This window comes from Schistocerca piceifrons, chromosome 4 (assembly GCF_021461385.2).
Source record: "Schistocerca piceifrons isolate TAMUIC-IGC-003096 chromosome 4, iqSchPice1.1, whole genome shotgun sequence".
NCBI lineage: Eukaryota > Metazoa > Arthropoda > Insecta > Orthoptera > Acrididae > Schistocerca > Schistocerca piceifrons.
In genome coordinates this window covers 371,411,509-371,428,130 of record NC_060141.1, presented here as the reverse complement: position 1 = coordinate 371,428,130, position 16,622 = coordinate 371,411,509, and the positions used below count along the sequence as shown (strand labels likewise).

Sequence of the window (16,622 nt, the reverse complement as noted above, 5' to 3'; positions counted from 1 at the left end):
GCTGTGCCGTGCGTGTGATCATTGCTTGTACAGCCCTCTCGCAGTGTCCGGAGCTAGTATGGTGGGTCTGACACACCGGTGTCAATGTGTTCTTTTTTCCATTTCCAGGAGTGTATATTATGAAAAGGATAGATTGCTAGTCACCGTATAGCGGAGATGTTGAATCGCAGACAAGAACAGAAGGACTAGTAAGCACGTAAGCTTCGCCCAGAAGGCCTTCTTCTCAAACAGACAACATTCACACACACATCCGCGTAAACGCAGCTCAATCTGGCCCCGGCAACCAGAAACAGTGGTCATACGTGTGTGAGCTGCGTTTGCGTGAATGAATGTGTATGCATGATGTCTATATCAGAAGGCCTTCTGGCTGAAAGCTTACGTATTTGGTAGCCCTTTTGTTGTGCTTGTCTGCGACTCAACATTTCCTGTATATGGTGAGTAGTAATATATCATTTTCATAATATTGTCATTATTCCATCCTGGATTTTCCATTGTCTGAGGTTATAAAACAAATTGAGGATAAATTTACGTAATTAAAATGGAACAATGATAAGAAAATGAATGATTGTTAGGGTCGGCACCAGCATGATGGTGGGCAACTACCACTGAGAGGGTGCCCAGACACATAAAGGATACAAATTACGTTATCAGTCGTGACTGCAAAATTATATAATTCCATAAGAAGCGCTATGAACACGAACAGAGCAAACAACCTATCGATGAATAAAGGAAGAATCAGAAACATCTCCAGGTGGGTGGCATCCAATGAGCTAACACAACAAAGCAAAATCGTGAGTGGTTATGAACAAAATCCCTTTTGAAGCATGAATTAGATTGCAGAAAAATATGGATACTAGTGCATGAGGTGCTTAGATGAAATTATGAAAACTAAAAACAGAAATCAGGAATTAACTGCTCCTGCCACGGTTTCTGAAGCCGCGAGTGCGCATTGCAAATGCGGCCTCACGGTGAGTGCTTTCGAGGTAGCTGCGGAGAAGTAGAGGTGCCGCTGCTAACGGTTGTAGTGGCGAGTAGTTGTGATGTGATTGAGAATCACGCGTCTGATCATGCTCCCAGTTACCGGCCGCGGATGTGACTAAGTCCCAAAGAAAAAACTTCAAAGAATAGACACAAGTCAGAAGTCAAGAAAAAAACGTACGGGCGCGGAGTCCAGAGCATAATGACCAAGTTCGAATCAGACTATAAATGCCAGTCTCAGTTTTCATAGTCTGCCGTCCGATCTGGGACGGCACCGGGTACAGTCTTTTCTAACCAATCCCAGAAAAGACCTTAAAGCTCTTCCAATCAGAGAACCGGAAGCTCGTTCACTAGCTCCCGCCATAAATTTAAAGATGTACCCGCCAATGAGATACGTGTATATGGAAACGGAAAAAGAATGTCATCCCATCCCCATACCTAGACTTGTCTGTCGGAAATTCTGTTGGGCTTCGCACAGCGTTCAAACAGGAAGGGAAAAGTCTGGAAATTTACGGACGCACGAATGGCTGCGTATTTTCCTCGAGAAAAAGTGTCTGATGATCACACACAGCAAGATAACGGGAAGCGGGCAGCTGAGGACTGCACCCGAAGTTTAATAACCAGCTGAGCTCTCAACCTTTCTACCAGTGGTTTCCCGTTCTGCTATTGAGGACACCAGCCTTCCGTTCCCCCGCTCATTGTTCACGAAAGCTGAGCCAAGAGGGTAATGCCTGAAAGGCTCGCCTGACTTTCTGTGCGGTCTGCTAGCGTAGGAGCTGCCTTCTGAGTGACCCTCAGCTCTTCCAGGAAGTGCGAAACTGCCTTCTGTTTTCACTCCAGCCAGATGCTTTTAAGGAACAAACTACTACTGGAATGAGATGTTAGATTTGGTACAGAGGGGTGGGTTACCTTCATACTACACGCCATCCCCTCATGATGTCAGTCCTCAGTACAGGTGGAAAGACAAGTAACAACCGAATCGGAAAGTAAATGAAGCAAGATAATCTCGTATGCAAATTCAGTATGCAAACAGGATAAAATGTGAGGAGGAAGGTCCGAAACAGGCCGCCGCCTCGACCTCTTATAGACCTTCTGTATATTTATTCCACTTTACAGCTTTCCCTTCTTTGCTTAGTATGGCATTGCCATATGAACTCTTGACATTCATACAACTCCTTTTTTCCCAAAGGTCTCTAATTTTCCTATTACGTATGCATACTTGTACAGCTTTGTATTTGACCTCCACTTAGACATTTAACACGTTCTTTCAGTCTCATCTTTACACGCCTGTGTTCCCCTTCGCCTGCTCTATTTGCTACATTCTTACATGTTCTCTTTCCGTCAATTAGTTCAGTATCTCCACTGGCGTGGGCAGCATATTATCAAAGATGATAAGATAGCTTTTGGAAGACATATAAAACGAAAACGGACCAATTTTAAATTACGCTGTTTTCCAAACGGAGAAACGACTTTTTTTTTTTTTTTTTTTTTTTTTTAGCAGCATTCAAAAAATTTAGGAAAGACGCATACAGGGATAAATTCACTTTTTGCCTTGAAAATTTTGCAAATTTGGCAATAAAAGTGTAAAACGTTCTATTACACCTCTAGTGTAGTATTAACACACTACCGACTCTCAAATGGTGACACTGGATTGTGTTGTATGTTCTTGAAAGAGCTGTCTAATGTCATAGTTAGTACACCATTATGCTAACAAATCTACGGATGTACAAGTATCAAGTTAGGTAATTAAGTTAACAGCACTATTGATGCTCGTTTGGGAATTATCTTTGCCAGAATCTTCCTTTAGATATTCTGAAATGTTCATGAAGTAATAGAGATGTCCACTTCTATCAATTAGCAGTTAACATCAATGTTATTGCATCCTTAAACCAGATGTAGCTTGCTGAAGCACACAAAGACTGGCCATAGCAAATGGAAATTCTTGTCCCATTAAGAGAGACGTTACAGGTGGCTCCTGACGGAAAATGATAGTTTCCATATCAGTTACCGTTGTTGGACTATCTCTGATGAGCTAATTGGATATTTGACACGTTATTTAAGATAAATATCAGTACTAGCTCTCACGCAGCTCAGCATAATCAGATGCTATCTCGTTAGATGTACGTTTATCTGCCTAATATCTGACCTTCTAGATCCCTTTTTCGCAATTCATGGTTGTCGCCAATAATCTGCGTCGCTCTGTTATCTTCTGGATAGTTTCAATCTTTTGCTCTAAATTACTGTGCGCAGATCAATTACAGGGTGAAGATCACTATCTGTCAATCACATACCTAACGTTATAGAGATATTTCATTGCTTTCCATACACCAATTCCTTCGGTGTATTATGTCAAAATAAATATAAGTATAGAGGATGTAATTTGTCAGCTAATGTCTAAGGAACTAAAATGCGAATACGGTAGTTTCTTGTGACAGTTTGGATGTCTTTCCACTGTTTCTCCTAATAGTTAAATTTTGTTAATGGAATAAATGTCACGCCATTTTTTTCTGAAAATGTGTAGAGTTAAAATAAGACGACACATGAATTGGTGGATAACAAAGTTTTCTTCAGGAAATAGTGGCGATAATGAATTAGTATTAGCAAATACCATACGTTGTGTTAAGATCCTCCTTGTCAACTCCAATACTGGACAGTTCTGTCCTGTATGAAGATATGGTGCTCTCATAATGAAGACTGATACGCATCTGAACGAGACCAAGAGAATTATAACAACCGTTGAAAAGTTAGTTTCTACACATCTTTTTCCTATGTTACAAAATATTCGACCCGCTGGAACGCAGAGAGAAAGGCACAAGTTTTCAAATAAGTGAAAATCCAATGAGATATAAAACTTCACTTTACAGGATGCTGTGAAATGATGTGATACGCACAAGACAACGCAGTTTACGATTAATTGATTCAGAAAGTACACCATTTTAGTAGAAAATTGAATTAAAGTTTCACAACAATAATTATTAATCATTTAATATCCACTGCTGCGTACAGGACTCATCCAGACTTGTCACAGCGCTAAGGTGTTTCAATTTGTTTTTCGTGCCATATAATTAAAAATTAACAATCTTCTGATTTCCCCCCCTTTATTTTCACTGTGAAATCTTGCTTCTTATCAAATTTCCTAATTTTATGCCAACCGGTAGTACCCTATACGTTTAAATGAGTGGATTTGCGAATATCAAGATATGTGACATAAAAGGCAGTATATTTTGATTGCATTGACTTGGAACCTTAACTGTTTTACGCCACCAAGAGACCATAGCATTTGACATAAATTTCACTTTGACATGTCAGCTGTTCACGAGGGAAAGGCATTTTAACAGACGGACAGTCAGAGAGACAGTCGGTTAATAATTTTTTTTCGTGTGATATTACTTAAAAAATAATTTTCGATTTTTTCCTTTACTTGTACTGTGAATCTTTGCTTCTCACCAAATTTCATGAATATAGGTTAGCGAGAAGTACGCTTTAGATTAGAACGAGGGAATTTTCGAGTATCAAAGAAAGAGATACGAATGTCTGTATCTTTTGGTTGCATTGGCTTACAAGCTTCAATTCTTTACACCCCAAAGGGATCGTAGACCTCAATGTGTTTTTCAAATGCCATTTTCTCACCTTCCAGTTTTTGAGAACTTAGATACACTTGTCTCAGGCGCTGAAAGGAATGAGGCTTTGAAATTTTCTAGGTAGCGTTATGCAGTCATGGCACAACTTTTTATAAAGGCTTGAAGCCCCTACCCTTTATTAGTACATATCACTGGTATTTATAACGATAATTTTTTAAGCTTTTCGTCATTCAGAACTGAAAGTTCCAAGAAATGTTGTTTTCAAATATATATTACAAAGAGTATGTAAACGATAATGCCTCATTTTACTCAAAATTTTTCTGAGACCCCATTTAAAATGATATAATTCCGAACTTTTACACAACTATTAAGAATTATTGGCATGTTTATAAACAAGAGTGCAGGGACTTATAAAGAGAAAATGGCACACCGCTGCACTCACTTAAAAAGAAACTCCTGTCTTGAGTAGGTACAGATTACAGATCAACTACTGGAGGGATATTGCTTTGGTTCTTTGAGGGTAATAACAAAGTCCATATATTTCAAAAAACACGAAGAATTGTTTAGTGGGGAATCTAGAAATATACTACATCCCCCTAGATATCACTCCCATACAGATTACGAAGAAAAGATTAGAGGCGTTTAAGCCAATAGAACGCGAAAAAGCCCTAATAACTGGTACAGTTTGAAGTGTGACGCACTTCACGTTGATTTTCAGAGTATCGCTATATATGTAGATATAAGTGGCTTGTTCCGTGGAACTGTGAAAATTACCCAACTTTGGGAGGTGGTCATTGTCAAGCAGAAAGACTACACTGAAGAACTGTAAAGAGGTAATGTCAGGAAATAAATATAGAAATAAATGAAAGATTACTTGCATTATTTATGAAATGGTCTTCCTACTTACAGTTTATGATTTCTCGTGGCTGAAAGCCTACACATAGAATATATTTCCTGTTTAAGACCGCACTTCAAGTCTGCAAGCCCTCTGCTTACAATCCACCTTCAGAGCAACTGACTTTGTCACTTTAATCATTTCCGTTTTTCACAAACGAAAGCTTAATTTGATTCTGTGTCGAAGAGGACACCAAACTAATACAGATGCAGACTCATTCTGCAGCGCTATCTCGACGAAATGGATTCTGGCGTGTGGTCTTTTCATGTTATTTGTGTGTGATTTTGTGCAGGTGATGCAGAACCTGGGCACTCTGGTGGTGTTCTGCGTAGCACCGTACGTGCATTTCCGCACTTTGGCCGGCATCATGATGGCCTTCCCCGTTCTGCTGGTGGCCACCCTCTCGTGGATGCCGGAGTCCCCCACCTACCTGTTGCTCAGAGGGCGTTACAAGGAAGCCCAGCAGTCCCTCAAGCGTTTGCGAGGCACCAGAGTCTTCGAGGTACGTCACATCTCGCTTATCGGGTCACACATGCACACTTTAAAAAATTTTGGTGTTGGAGAGACGTACTGAGTAATCATGTAAGCTACTCGATCTCACCTAATTAAGAAAGTAACGGCTGAGAGCATGCTGCTCCAAAATAACGGATATTTTGCACATACAAACAAAATGACTGGATATTTATCTTTTGGATCTGCACCTCTCGTCCTTTCTTTCCGCATTTTTAGTTAAATTATAGGAATATATAAAGGTTTTTTTTAAATTACCACTACCAGTCACAAAGTTTGTCAACTATTGTATTACTTATTTATTTAGCGACATGTTTCGAGGTAAACCTCATCTTCAGGCTATATGGCATTACAAAAACAACTTTAAAATAAGGCCATACTGATGTTACGTAGTCATTTCGTAAATGCTGGGGTCATCCTGTGAAAGAAGAGAAAACTTAGTAAGGGATGATGTCACTTTGTAAGCTGGACTGATGTTTGAACGAAAATGTTTTTTAACGGTCACCGTTATCTCCATTTTACGGCTACATTTCGGTACTCCTACTGATATGTATCTGAGGGGGTTCAAATGGCTCTGAGCACTATGGGACTCAACTTCTGAGGTCATCAGTCCCGTAGAACTTAGAACTAATTAAACCTAACTAACCTAAGGACATCACACACATCCATGCCCGAGGCAGGATTCGAACCTGCGACCGTAGCGGTCGTTCGGCTCCAGACTGTAGCGCCTAGAACCACACAGCCACTCCGGCCGGCCAGGAATGTTCGTTGAACCACCCTGTATTGGCTTTAACCGTGCCAGAGTGATTGTCAGTGATGTTCAATGGCGGACCTCTCATCCATTAACTCAAACGTTTGCTCATGTCAAATAAACGTGGTGGGAAAATTGGACTCCTACTGAACTATCAGTACTGACGAGTTCTCGTTCTTAAAATCATCTAAAAGTTTATTTTATTACTCTTTTATCTAACTACTTGCTCTTTATTACTGACTTCACTTCACGCGACGCGTAGTCCCCTTGCCCAAATATGATTCACTATAATATCTCCGGATGTAACTATTTCATGTATTCATTTTATTAGTACTAACATTAACTATGGTCACTCCTTTTTTTATACTGAAATAAAAGAATACGTAGGGTAGGTTATGACTGCCCTAGCAACCTAAGATTTTAACTACTTTCAACAGCCGCACAAACCGAATCATTTACACTCATGCACCGGTCACATACATTTCTGGACAATGAAATTATGGTTATGCGATTAGAAACTGCTCAGTTGACTGTATAGGAGGAGGAGATTAGTGTTTAACGTCCCGTCGACAACGAGGCTATTAGAGACGGAGCGCAAGCTCGGGTTAGGGAAGGACGGGGAAGGAAATCGGGAGTGCCCTTTCAAAGGAACCATCCCGGCATTTGCCTGAAAGGATTTAGGGAAATCACGGAAAACCTAAATCAGGATGGCCGGAGACGAGATTGAACCGTCGTTCTCCCGAATGCGAGTCCAGTGTGCTAACCACTGCGCCACCTCGCTCGGTTGTTGACTATATAATGGCCTCCTACAGGCGTATGGGCAATAACAATGACAAAACTACATTAAACAATTATATTGTTTAAAATATATGCACATGCCACTTCCTAGCTTTTAAATTAAATCTGCAATAACGTTTCACGGTTATCGTCGTGCAATTCCAGCCTTGAATGGTATTTTCCTTGTCGCCATGCCAGTGCTAATGCGGTACATACCAGGCCGAGACATCAGTGCTAATACTGATCACCAGAAAAAGTGATTACCACTGCACAAAACATCACAGGCAAAATGAAAGAATTCTTGGATTAATATATTGAATATATAGCAATATTTGTAGTAACTTAAAATCAACAAACGCACTTAAATATTTCAATTATCTCTAACATCATGTCCTGAAACCAATTTCTGAAACCTGAAGAAAGAAGTGGATCATGACATGAACAAAGGACCTAAGTACCGCCCCGGTCTTAACTACTGGAGTAACACCCCATCATATTAAAATGTCCGTCCTGCAATTAACACAAAATATTACTTGCAGAGCCGGCCAGAGTGACCGAGCGGTTCTAGGTGCTACAGTTTGGAGCCGCGAGACCGCTACGGTCGCAGGTTCGAATCCTGCCTCGGGGATGGATGTGTGTGATGTCCTTAGGTTAGTTAGATTTAAGTAGTTCTAAGTTCTAGGGGACTGATGACCTCAGAAGTTAAGTCCCATAGTGCTCAGAGCCATTTGAACCATTACCTACAGAAAGAAATGTTTTATTAGTATTGCAACTTAAATATTCCACAAGCTTACCATGTTTGAGATGGCTTATTATTTCATAGTACTAAACAGAGTACACCTGCTTCGTCTAACCACCAGTGCCTCCTCTCCAGCAGTCCTCGGTCCGTAGTTTCGCTAACCGCCAGTTCCTTCCACTTCCCAGACAGAGGAGGGGAGGTCTACCTAACCAGGTTGGCCAACTGCGGCTGATGGAACCTCCCCGCCCACGTCTTTGGTTTCTTTTACCAAGTTGCAGACTATCGACCTAGTAAACTTCCAACTTCATTTGTAATATCTTTACCAGACTCACCTCACTAGCATAAAGCTCACTCACACAAACCCAAACATACAAAAATTTAAACAAAATTAAATTACTGAATGAGGGCACAGCAATGAATATCTTAGGAAGTGCGCACATACATAAGAATAATAAATGAAACACAAACGTTCACCTCTTCCTTCAGTGCTTAGTGTAGTGCCAAGTGTACTTCAGATCGCACTGTCAATATGACTCGATACCAAATGGATGTTACATTACTTGAAATAGTTGAAACGGAACATGCAGATCCTTTCCATATCAGCTCGAGGCGGTTTCACGAACCATGTCGTTCGATTCCGCCGACATCCTTTCTTTCTGGAATATTGAATAATGCATTTCCTAAGTTGTAGTTTAACTTATGGAAGCCACTAACTAATCCTTCTTCGTCTTGACTGAGATATTTAACCCAAGGTTTTTTTTATATCGTCTTTCAGACCGCTGCCGTCCAGTATTGGAGTGTTTAGTTGGCAAGCGCCACAGCCGAGAAAGGTTGTTTGCTTCACATGTCTGAAGGTTCTACAGGGTGATTCACGAAGATGTGCAAATATTTTAATATGTTATTCTACAAGAAAAACTAAAGAAAAAAGTTCATGTAAACGTAGGTCCGCATGTGTTTCGTTACGGAGTTACGGCTAATAAAAGATTTTGCCTGAAATTCAGCAACTTCGCTATTATGAAGCCATCACAAAACTGTACGCGCTTGAAGTAAAGGGGGATTTCTATTTATTTCGTTCTTATTGATCTGGTGAATCTAATAAAACATATCCCAGACGTGTATCTGCAGTAGTTATCCAGAACATTCAGAGAAGCAAAGTAATTTGGTAAAATTTTTAATTTATTAACTATTTGGCCCAATTTGTTTTTTAAATTCCAGACAATTGCACAAAGTTTTCAACAGAAGTTATAGAGAATTTAATTTTGGAAAAATGATGGTAATTACGTTAACTGAAACTGTACGAATGTGACAGATAATATGCTTTTATTAATACCATAGCCCACGTGAATTCATGTGAAACCGAAGAAAACATAGCTCAGTGTTAAGGAAGTTGTATAGTGTGCATACAGTTTCAGAATACATTCACTATAAATGTTCCAAAATGTCCCCACAGAGTTCAATGCATTTAGCAGCACTTGTATGAACAGAGTTTGTTGCTCATTACAGTTTCACAGGATTGTTCTTAATTTCGTCTTTTGCATTCATAATGCGAGCAAGTAATCCATCACTTGTATTAACTTTGTCCTCATGAATTATGTCTTTCACCCATCCTCATACACAGACGTGTAGCACAACGAGCAATCCATTTCTGGGGAAAATGTTCATTTAAATGTGTAGTAACGGTTTTGGTGAAATATGGAGACGCGCCGTCATGTTGAAAATCTGTCTGGGACATGTTTTATTAGACTCATCAGATCAATAACAACAAAATAAATGGAAATCATGCTTTACATTAACCTCGCACAGTTTCGCGATGGCTTCGTATTAGCGAAGTTGCTAAATTTCAGGCAAAATCTTTGATCAGCCGTAACTCCGTAACTGAAACATTTGCGGACCTATATTTATATAAACTTTTTTATTTGGTTTTAGTTTTACTTGTAGAATAACATATTAAAATACACTCCTGGAAATGGAAAAATGAACACATTGACACCGGTGTGTCAGACCCACCATACTAGCTCCGGACACTGCGAGAGGGCTGTACAAGCAATGATCACACGCACGGCACAGCGGACACACCAGGGACCGCGGTGTTGGCCGTCGAATGGCGCTAGCTGCGCAGCATTTGTGCACCGCCGCCGTCAGTGTCAGCCAGTTTGCCGTGGCATACGGAGCTCCATCGCAGTCTTTAACACTGGTAGCATGCCGCGACAGCGTGGACGTGAACCGTATGTGCAGTTGACGGACTTTGAGCGAGGGCGTATAGTGGGCATGCGGGAGGCCGGGTGGACGTACCGCCGAATTGCTCAACACGTGGGGCGTGAGGTCTCCACAGTACATCGATGTTGTAGCCAGTGGTCGGCGGAAGGTGCACGTGCCCGTCGACCTGGGACCGGACCGCAGCGACGCACGGATGCACGCCAAGACCGTAGGATCCTACGCAGTGCCGTAGGGGACCGCACCGCCACTTCCCAGCAAATTAGGGACACTGTTGCTCCTGGGGTATCGGCGAGGACCATTCGCAACCGTCTCCATGAATCTGGGCTACGGTCCCGCACACCTTTAGGCCGTCTTCCGCTCACGCCCCAACATCGTACAGCCCGCCTCCAATGGTGTCGCGACAGGCGTGAATGGAGGGACGAATGGAGACGTGTCGTCTTCAGCGATGAGAGTCGCTTCTGCCTTGGTGCCAATGATGGTCGTATGCGTGTTTGGCGCCGTGCAGGTGAGTGCCACAATCAGGACTGCATACGACCGAGGCACACAGGGCCAACACCCGGCATCATGGTGTGGGGAGCGATCTCCTACATTGGCCGTACACCACTGGTGATCGTCGAGGGGACACTGAATAGTGCACGGTACATCCAAACCGTCATCGAACCCATCGTTCTACCATTCCTAGACCGGCAAGGGAACTTGCTGTTCCAACAGGACAATGCACGTCCGCATGTATCCCGTGCCACCCAACGTGCTCTAGAAGGTGTAAGTCAACTACCCTGGGCAGCAAGATCTCCGGATCTGTCCCCCATTGAGCATGTTTGGGACTGGATGAAGCGTCGTCTCACGCGGTCTGCACGTCCAGCACGAACGCTGGTCCAACTGAGGCGCCAGGTGGAAATGGCATGGCAAGCCGTTCCACAGGACTACATCCAGCATCTCTACGATCGTCTCCATGGGAGAATAGCAGCCTGCATTGCTGCGAAAGGTGGATATACACTGTACTAGTGCCGACATTGTGCATGCTCTGTTGCCTGTGTCTATGTGCCTGTGGTTCTGTCAGTGTGATCATGTGATGTATCTGACCCCAGGAATGTGTCAATAAAGTTTCCCCTTCCTGGGACAATGAATTCACGGTGTTCTTATTTCAATTTCCAGGAGTGTATTTGCATATCTTCGTGAATTACCCTGTATAGTAGGCGACATAACCCGAAAAGCTCACCGAGTGAGGTGGCGCAGTGGTTAGAACACTGGACTCACATTCTGGAGGACGAAGGTTTAGTCCCGCGTCCGGCCATCCTGATTTGGTTTTTCCGTGATTTCCCTAAATCGCCTTAGGCAGATGCCGCGATGGTTCCTTTGAAAGGGTACGGCCGACTTCCTTCCACATCCTTCCCTAATCCGATATGACCGATGACCTCGCAGTTTGGTCTCTTTCCTCAAAATCAACCCCCAAAAAGCTCACAGGTCAATATTCACAAACTGTTACATTAGGTAAAACCCCTGTACTGACGTAGAGTCACTCTAGTCTGCTTACGGAATCTCTATTTACGTATGTTTCACATACGACTTTCGGGTGGAAATAAGCCCAAGCGTTTACCATAGTGTCTGTCTCCGCTGACTGCCATGTGGGGGGGAGGGGGGGCGGGTTCGACTCCCAGTACTACCAGGGATTTTTCCTTGATGAGAGGACTGGTAAGGGGTGCACTCAGCCTCGCGAGGTCAAGTGAAGAATTACTATACCGATTAGTAGCGCTTCCAGGACAACAAGCCCACAACGACCGGGAGAGTGGTGTGCTGATTACATGCCCCTCCATTCCGCATCCGATGTCGCCAATGGCAGGGGATGACACTGCGGATGGTCGGCCACGATTGGACTGTCAAGGACCTTTAACTACCATAGTGAGTGCGTCGTTTGAAACTTCCAGCTCACCACGAGCATTAAAATTTGGTGCCTGACCTTTCTGCAGTACAGAATTAAAATCTCTGCCTATTGTTACGTGTCAGGAGTGTGGCCTGAGCTCCCAGTTGGTGCACATCGACAGCGCAGAAAGATACGTATATAGCTTTTTTTCTGTGTTTACTTCGTAGATTGTTACTTAAATTGCGTGAGAGTTTCGTATAGGAGGTGTAATTTCGAGTTTTAGTTACTGTAATCGTAAATTCAGGCAGATTGTAGCGCAGTCGTTAGGCATTTGTACAGGTTAGTGTTTCAGTAACTGTTGTTCAACATCGATTAGAATGGACAGGGACTGTGATTGCTGTGTTCGGATGAGGGCTGAGTTGGCATCCCTTCGCTCACAGCTGCAGGCGGCGCTGACTTCGGTCGCGCAGCTTGAAGCTGTTGCCAATGGGCACCACTGTGGGGAGCCGGACTTGGGTATCACGGGAATGCCAACCTCGTGCCGCCTGTCCCCAGATCGGTCTGCCGCTGTGGTTGCCCCGGTTGCTGCCCGCAGTGGGGCTGAGCCCTCGCCTGTGGTTGATTGGGAAGTCATTCCAAGGCGTGGAAGGCAGCGAAAGACGTCCCCGGAGGCTGATCAGAAAGCCTCCCAGGTGCGTCTGACAAACAGGTTTCAGGTACTGTCTCTGGCTGAGCCAGATGCAGCTGCCTGCCCTGTTTCAGATGATGATTCTCAAAGGTCCGGGCAATCGAAGAGGGTGGGCTTATTGGTAGTTGGGAGCTCCAATGTTAGGCGCGTAATGGGACCCCTTAGGGATATGGCGGCTAAGGAGGGGAAGAAATCCAGTGTGCACTCCGTGTGCATTCCGGGTGGTGTCATTCCTGATGTGGAAAGGGTCCTTCCGGATGCCATGAAGAGCACAGGGTGCAGTCAACTAAAGGTGGTGGCAAATGTCGGCACTAATGACGTGTGTCGCTTTGGATCTGAGGAAATTCTCTCTGGATTCCAGCGGCTATCTGATTTGGTGAAGGCTGCCGGTCTTGCTCACGAGATGAAGGCAGCATCGTTGACAGAACCGACTGCAGACCTTTGGTGCAGAGCCGTGTGGAGGGTCTGACTCAGAGGCTCAGACGGTTTTGCGACCGTGTTGGCTGCAGATTCCTTGACTTGCGCCATAGGAAGGTGGGGTTTCGGGTTCCGCTTAATAGGTCAGGAGTTCACTACACTCAGCTGGCGGCTACACGGGTAGCGGAGGCTGTGTGGCGTGGACTGGGCGGTTTTTTAGGTTGGAAGGCCTCGGGAAAGTACGGGGTGGGCTGCAATCTCAAAGGGTGCATGGCAAATACAGGACGTGCTTGGATCAAGGAACCGTCGGAATTGTAGTTGTAAATTGTTGTAGTTGTGCTGGGAAAGTTCTTGAGCTTCAAGCGCTAATAGAAAGCACAGAAGCTGAAATCGTTATAGGTACAGAAAGCTGGCTAAAGCCTGAAATAAGTTCTCCAGAAAATTTTACGAAGTCTCAGACGGTGTTCAGGAAGGATAGATTAGGCAGAATTGGTGGTGGACTGTTTGTGTCTGTCAGTAGTGGTTTATCTTGCAGTGAAGTCGAAGTAGATACTCCGTGCGAATTGGTATGGGTGGAGGTTATACTTAACAGCCGAACTAAGTTAATAATTGGCTCCTTCTACCGACCCCCAGACTCCGATTATATAGTTGCTGAACAGTTCAGAGAAAATCTGAGTCTCGTAACAAATAAATACCCCACTCATACGGTTATAGTTGGTGGGGACTTCAACCTTCCCTCGATACGTTGGCAAAAATACTTGTTCAAATCCGGTGGTAGGCAGAAAACATCTTCCGAGATTGTCCTAGATGCTTTCTCCGAAAATTATTTCGAGCAGTTAGTCCACGAACCCACGCGAACTGTAAATGGTTGCGAAAACACACTTGACCTCTTAGCCACAAACAACCCAGAGCTAATAGAGAGCATCATGACTGATACAGGGATTAGTGATCACAAGGTCGTTGTAGCTAGGCTCAATACCGTTTCTTCCAAATCCATCAGAAACAAACGCAAAAAAATTTTATTTAAAAAAGCGGATAAAGTGTCACTAGAAGCCTTCCTAAGAGACAATCTCCATTCCTTCCGAACTGACTATGCAAATGTAGACGAGATGTGGCACAAATTCAAAGATATAGTAGCAACAGCAATTGAGAGATTCATACCTCATAAATTGGTAATAGATGGAACTGATTCCCCATGGTACACAAAACAGGTCCGAACGCTGTTGCAGAGGCAACGGAAAAAGCATGCGAAGTTCAGAAGAACGCGAAATCCCGAAGATTGGCTATAATTTACAGACGCGCGAAAGTTGGCACGGACTTCAATGCGAGATGCCTTTAATAGGTTCCACAACAAAACATTGTCTCGAAATTTGGTAGAAAAGCCGAAAAAATTCTGGTCGTATGTAAAGAACACAAGCGGCAAGACGCAGTCAATACCCTCGCTGCGCAGTGCCGATGGTACTGTTACCGACGACTGTGTCGCTAAAGCGGAGTTATTGAACGCAGTTTTCCGAAATTCCTTCCCCAGGGAAGACGAATGGAATATTCCAGAATTTGAAACACGAACATCTGCTAGCATGAGTTTCTTAGAAGTAGATACCTTAGGGATTGCGAAGTAACTCAAATCGCTTGATACGGGCAAGCCCTCAGGTCCAGATTGTATACCGATTAGGTTCCTTTCAGATTACGCTGATACAATAGCTCCATACTTAGCAATCATATACAACCGCTCGCTCACCGATAGATCTGTACCTACAGATTGGAAAATTGTGCAGGTTGCACCAGTGCTTAAGAAGGGTAGTAGGAGTAATCCATCGAACTACAGACCTATATCATTGACGTCGGTTTGCAGTAGGGTTTTGGAGCATATGCTGTATTCAAACATTATGTATCACCTCGAAGGGAACTATCTATTGATACGTAATCAGCATGGTTTCAGAAAACATCGTTCTTGTGCAACGCAGCTGGCTCTTTATTCGCACGAAGTAATGGCCGCTATCGACAGGAGATCTCAAGTTGATTCCGTATTTCTAGATTTCTGGAAAGCTTTTGACACCGTTTCTCACAAGCGACTTCTAATCAAGCTGCGGGCCTATGGGGTATCGTCTCAGTTGTGCGACTGGATTCGTGATTTCCTGTCAGGAAGGTCGCAGTTCGTAGTAATAGACGGCAAATCATCGAGTAAAACTGAAGTGATATCAGGTGTTCCCCAGGGAAGCGTCCTGGGACCTCTGCTGTTCCTGATCTATATAAATGACCTGGGTGACAATCTGAGCAGTTCTCTTAGTTGTTCGCAGAGGATGCTGTAATTTACCTTCTAGTAAGGTCATCCGAAGACCAGTATCAGTTGCAAAGCGATTTAGGAAAGATTGCTGTATGGTGTGGCAGGTGGCAGTTGACGCTAAATAACGGAAAGTGTGAGGTGATCCACATGAGTTCCAAAAGAAATCCGTTGGAATTCGATTACTCGATAAATAGTACAATTCTCAAGGCTGTCAATTCAACTAAGTACCTGGGTGTTAAAATTACGAACAACTTCAGTTGGAATGACCACACAGATAATATTGTGGGGAAGGCGAGCCAAAGGTTGCGTTTCATTGGCAGGACACTTAGAAGATGCAACAAGTCCACTAAAGAGACAGCTTACACTACACTCGTTCGTCCTCTGTAAAAATACTGCTGCGCGGTGTGGGATCCTTACCAGGTGGGATTGACGGAGGACATCGAAAGGGTGCAAAAAAGGGCATCTGGTTTTGTATTATCACGTAATAGGGGAGAGAGTGTGGCAGATATGATACGCGAGTTGGCATGGAAGCCATTAAAGCAAAGACGTTTCTCGTCGCGGCGAGATCTATTTACGAAATTTCAGTCACCAACTTTCTCTTCCGAATGCGAAGATATTTTATTGAGCCCAACCTACATAGGTAGGAATGATCATCATAATAAAATAAGGGAAATCAGAGCTCGAACAGAAAGGTTTAGGTGTTCGTCTTTCCCGCGCGCTGTTCGGGAGTGGAATGGTAGAGAGATAGTATGATTGTGGTTCGATGAACTCTCTGCCAAGCACTTAAATGTGAATTGCAGAGTAATCATGTAGATGTAGATGTAGACACCGGGCATTTGCTAAAAGGTTCACAGTTGCATTCTTAAAGAAGTCACTTATACTCCGTTTTCTGGTGAAACCCGTTGGTGCATATACACTGAGGTG

General features: G+C 43.5%; 1 protein-coding gene across 1 annotated transcript in view; it reads left to right on the top strand.

The window, feature by feature from the left end:
- LOC124796316 (facilitated trehalose transporter Tret1-like) overlaps window positions 1-16,622 on the top strand; it is a 71,703-nt gene that overhangs the window by 36,614 nt on the left and 18,467 nt on the right. The window contains exon 3 of the mRNA XM_047260443.1: window positions 5,747-5,956. Coding sequence (XP_047116399.1) covers window positions 5,747-5,956 — 210 coding nt within the window. The remainder of the gene's footprint in view (window positions 1-5,746; window positions 5,957-16,622) is intronic.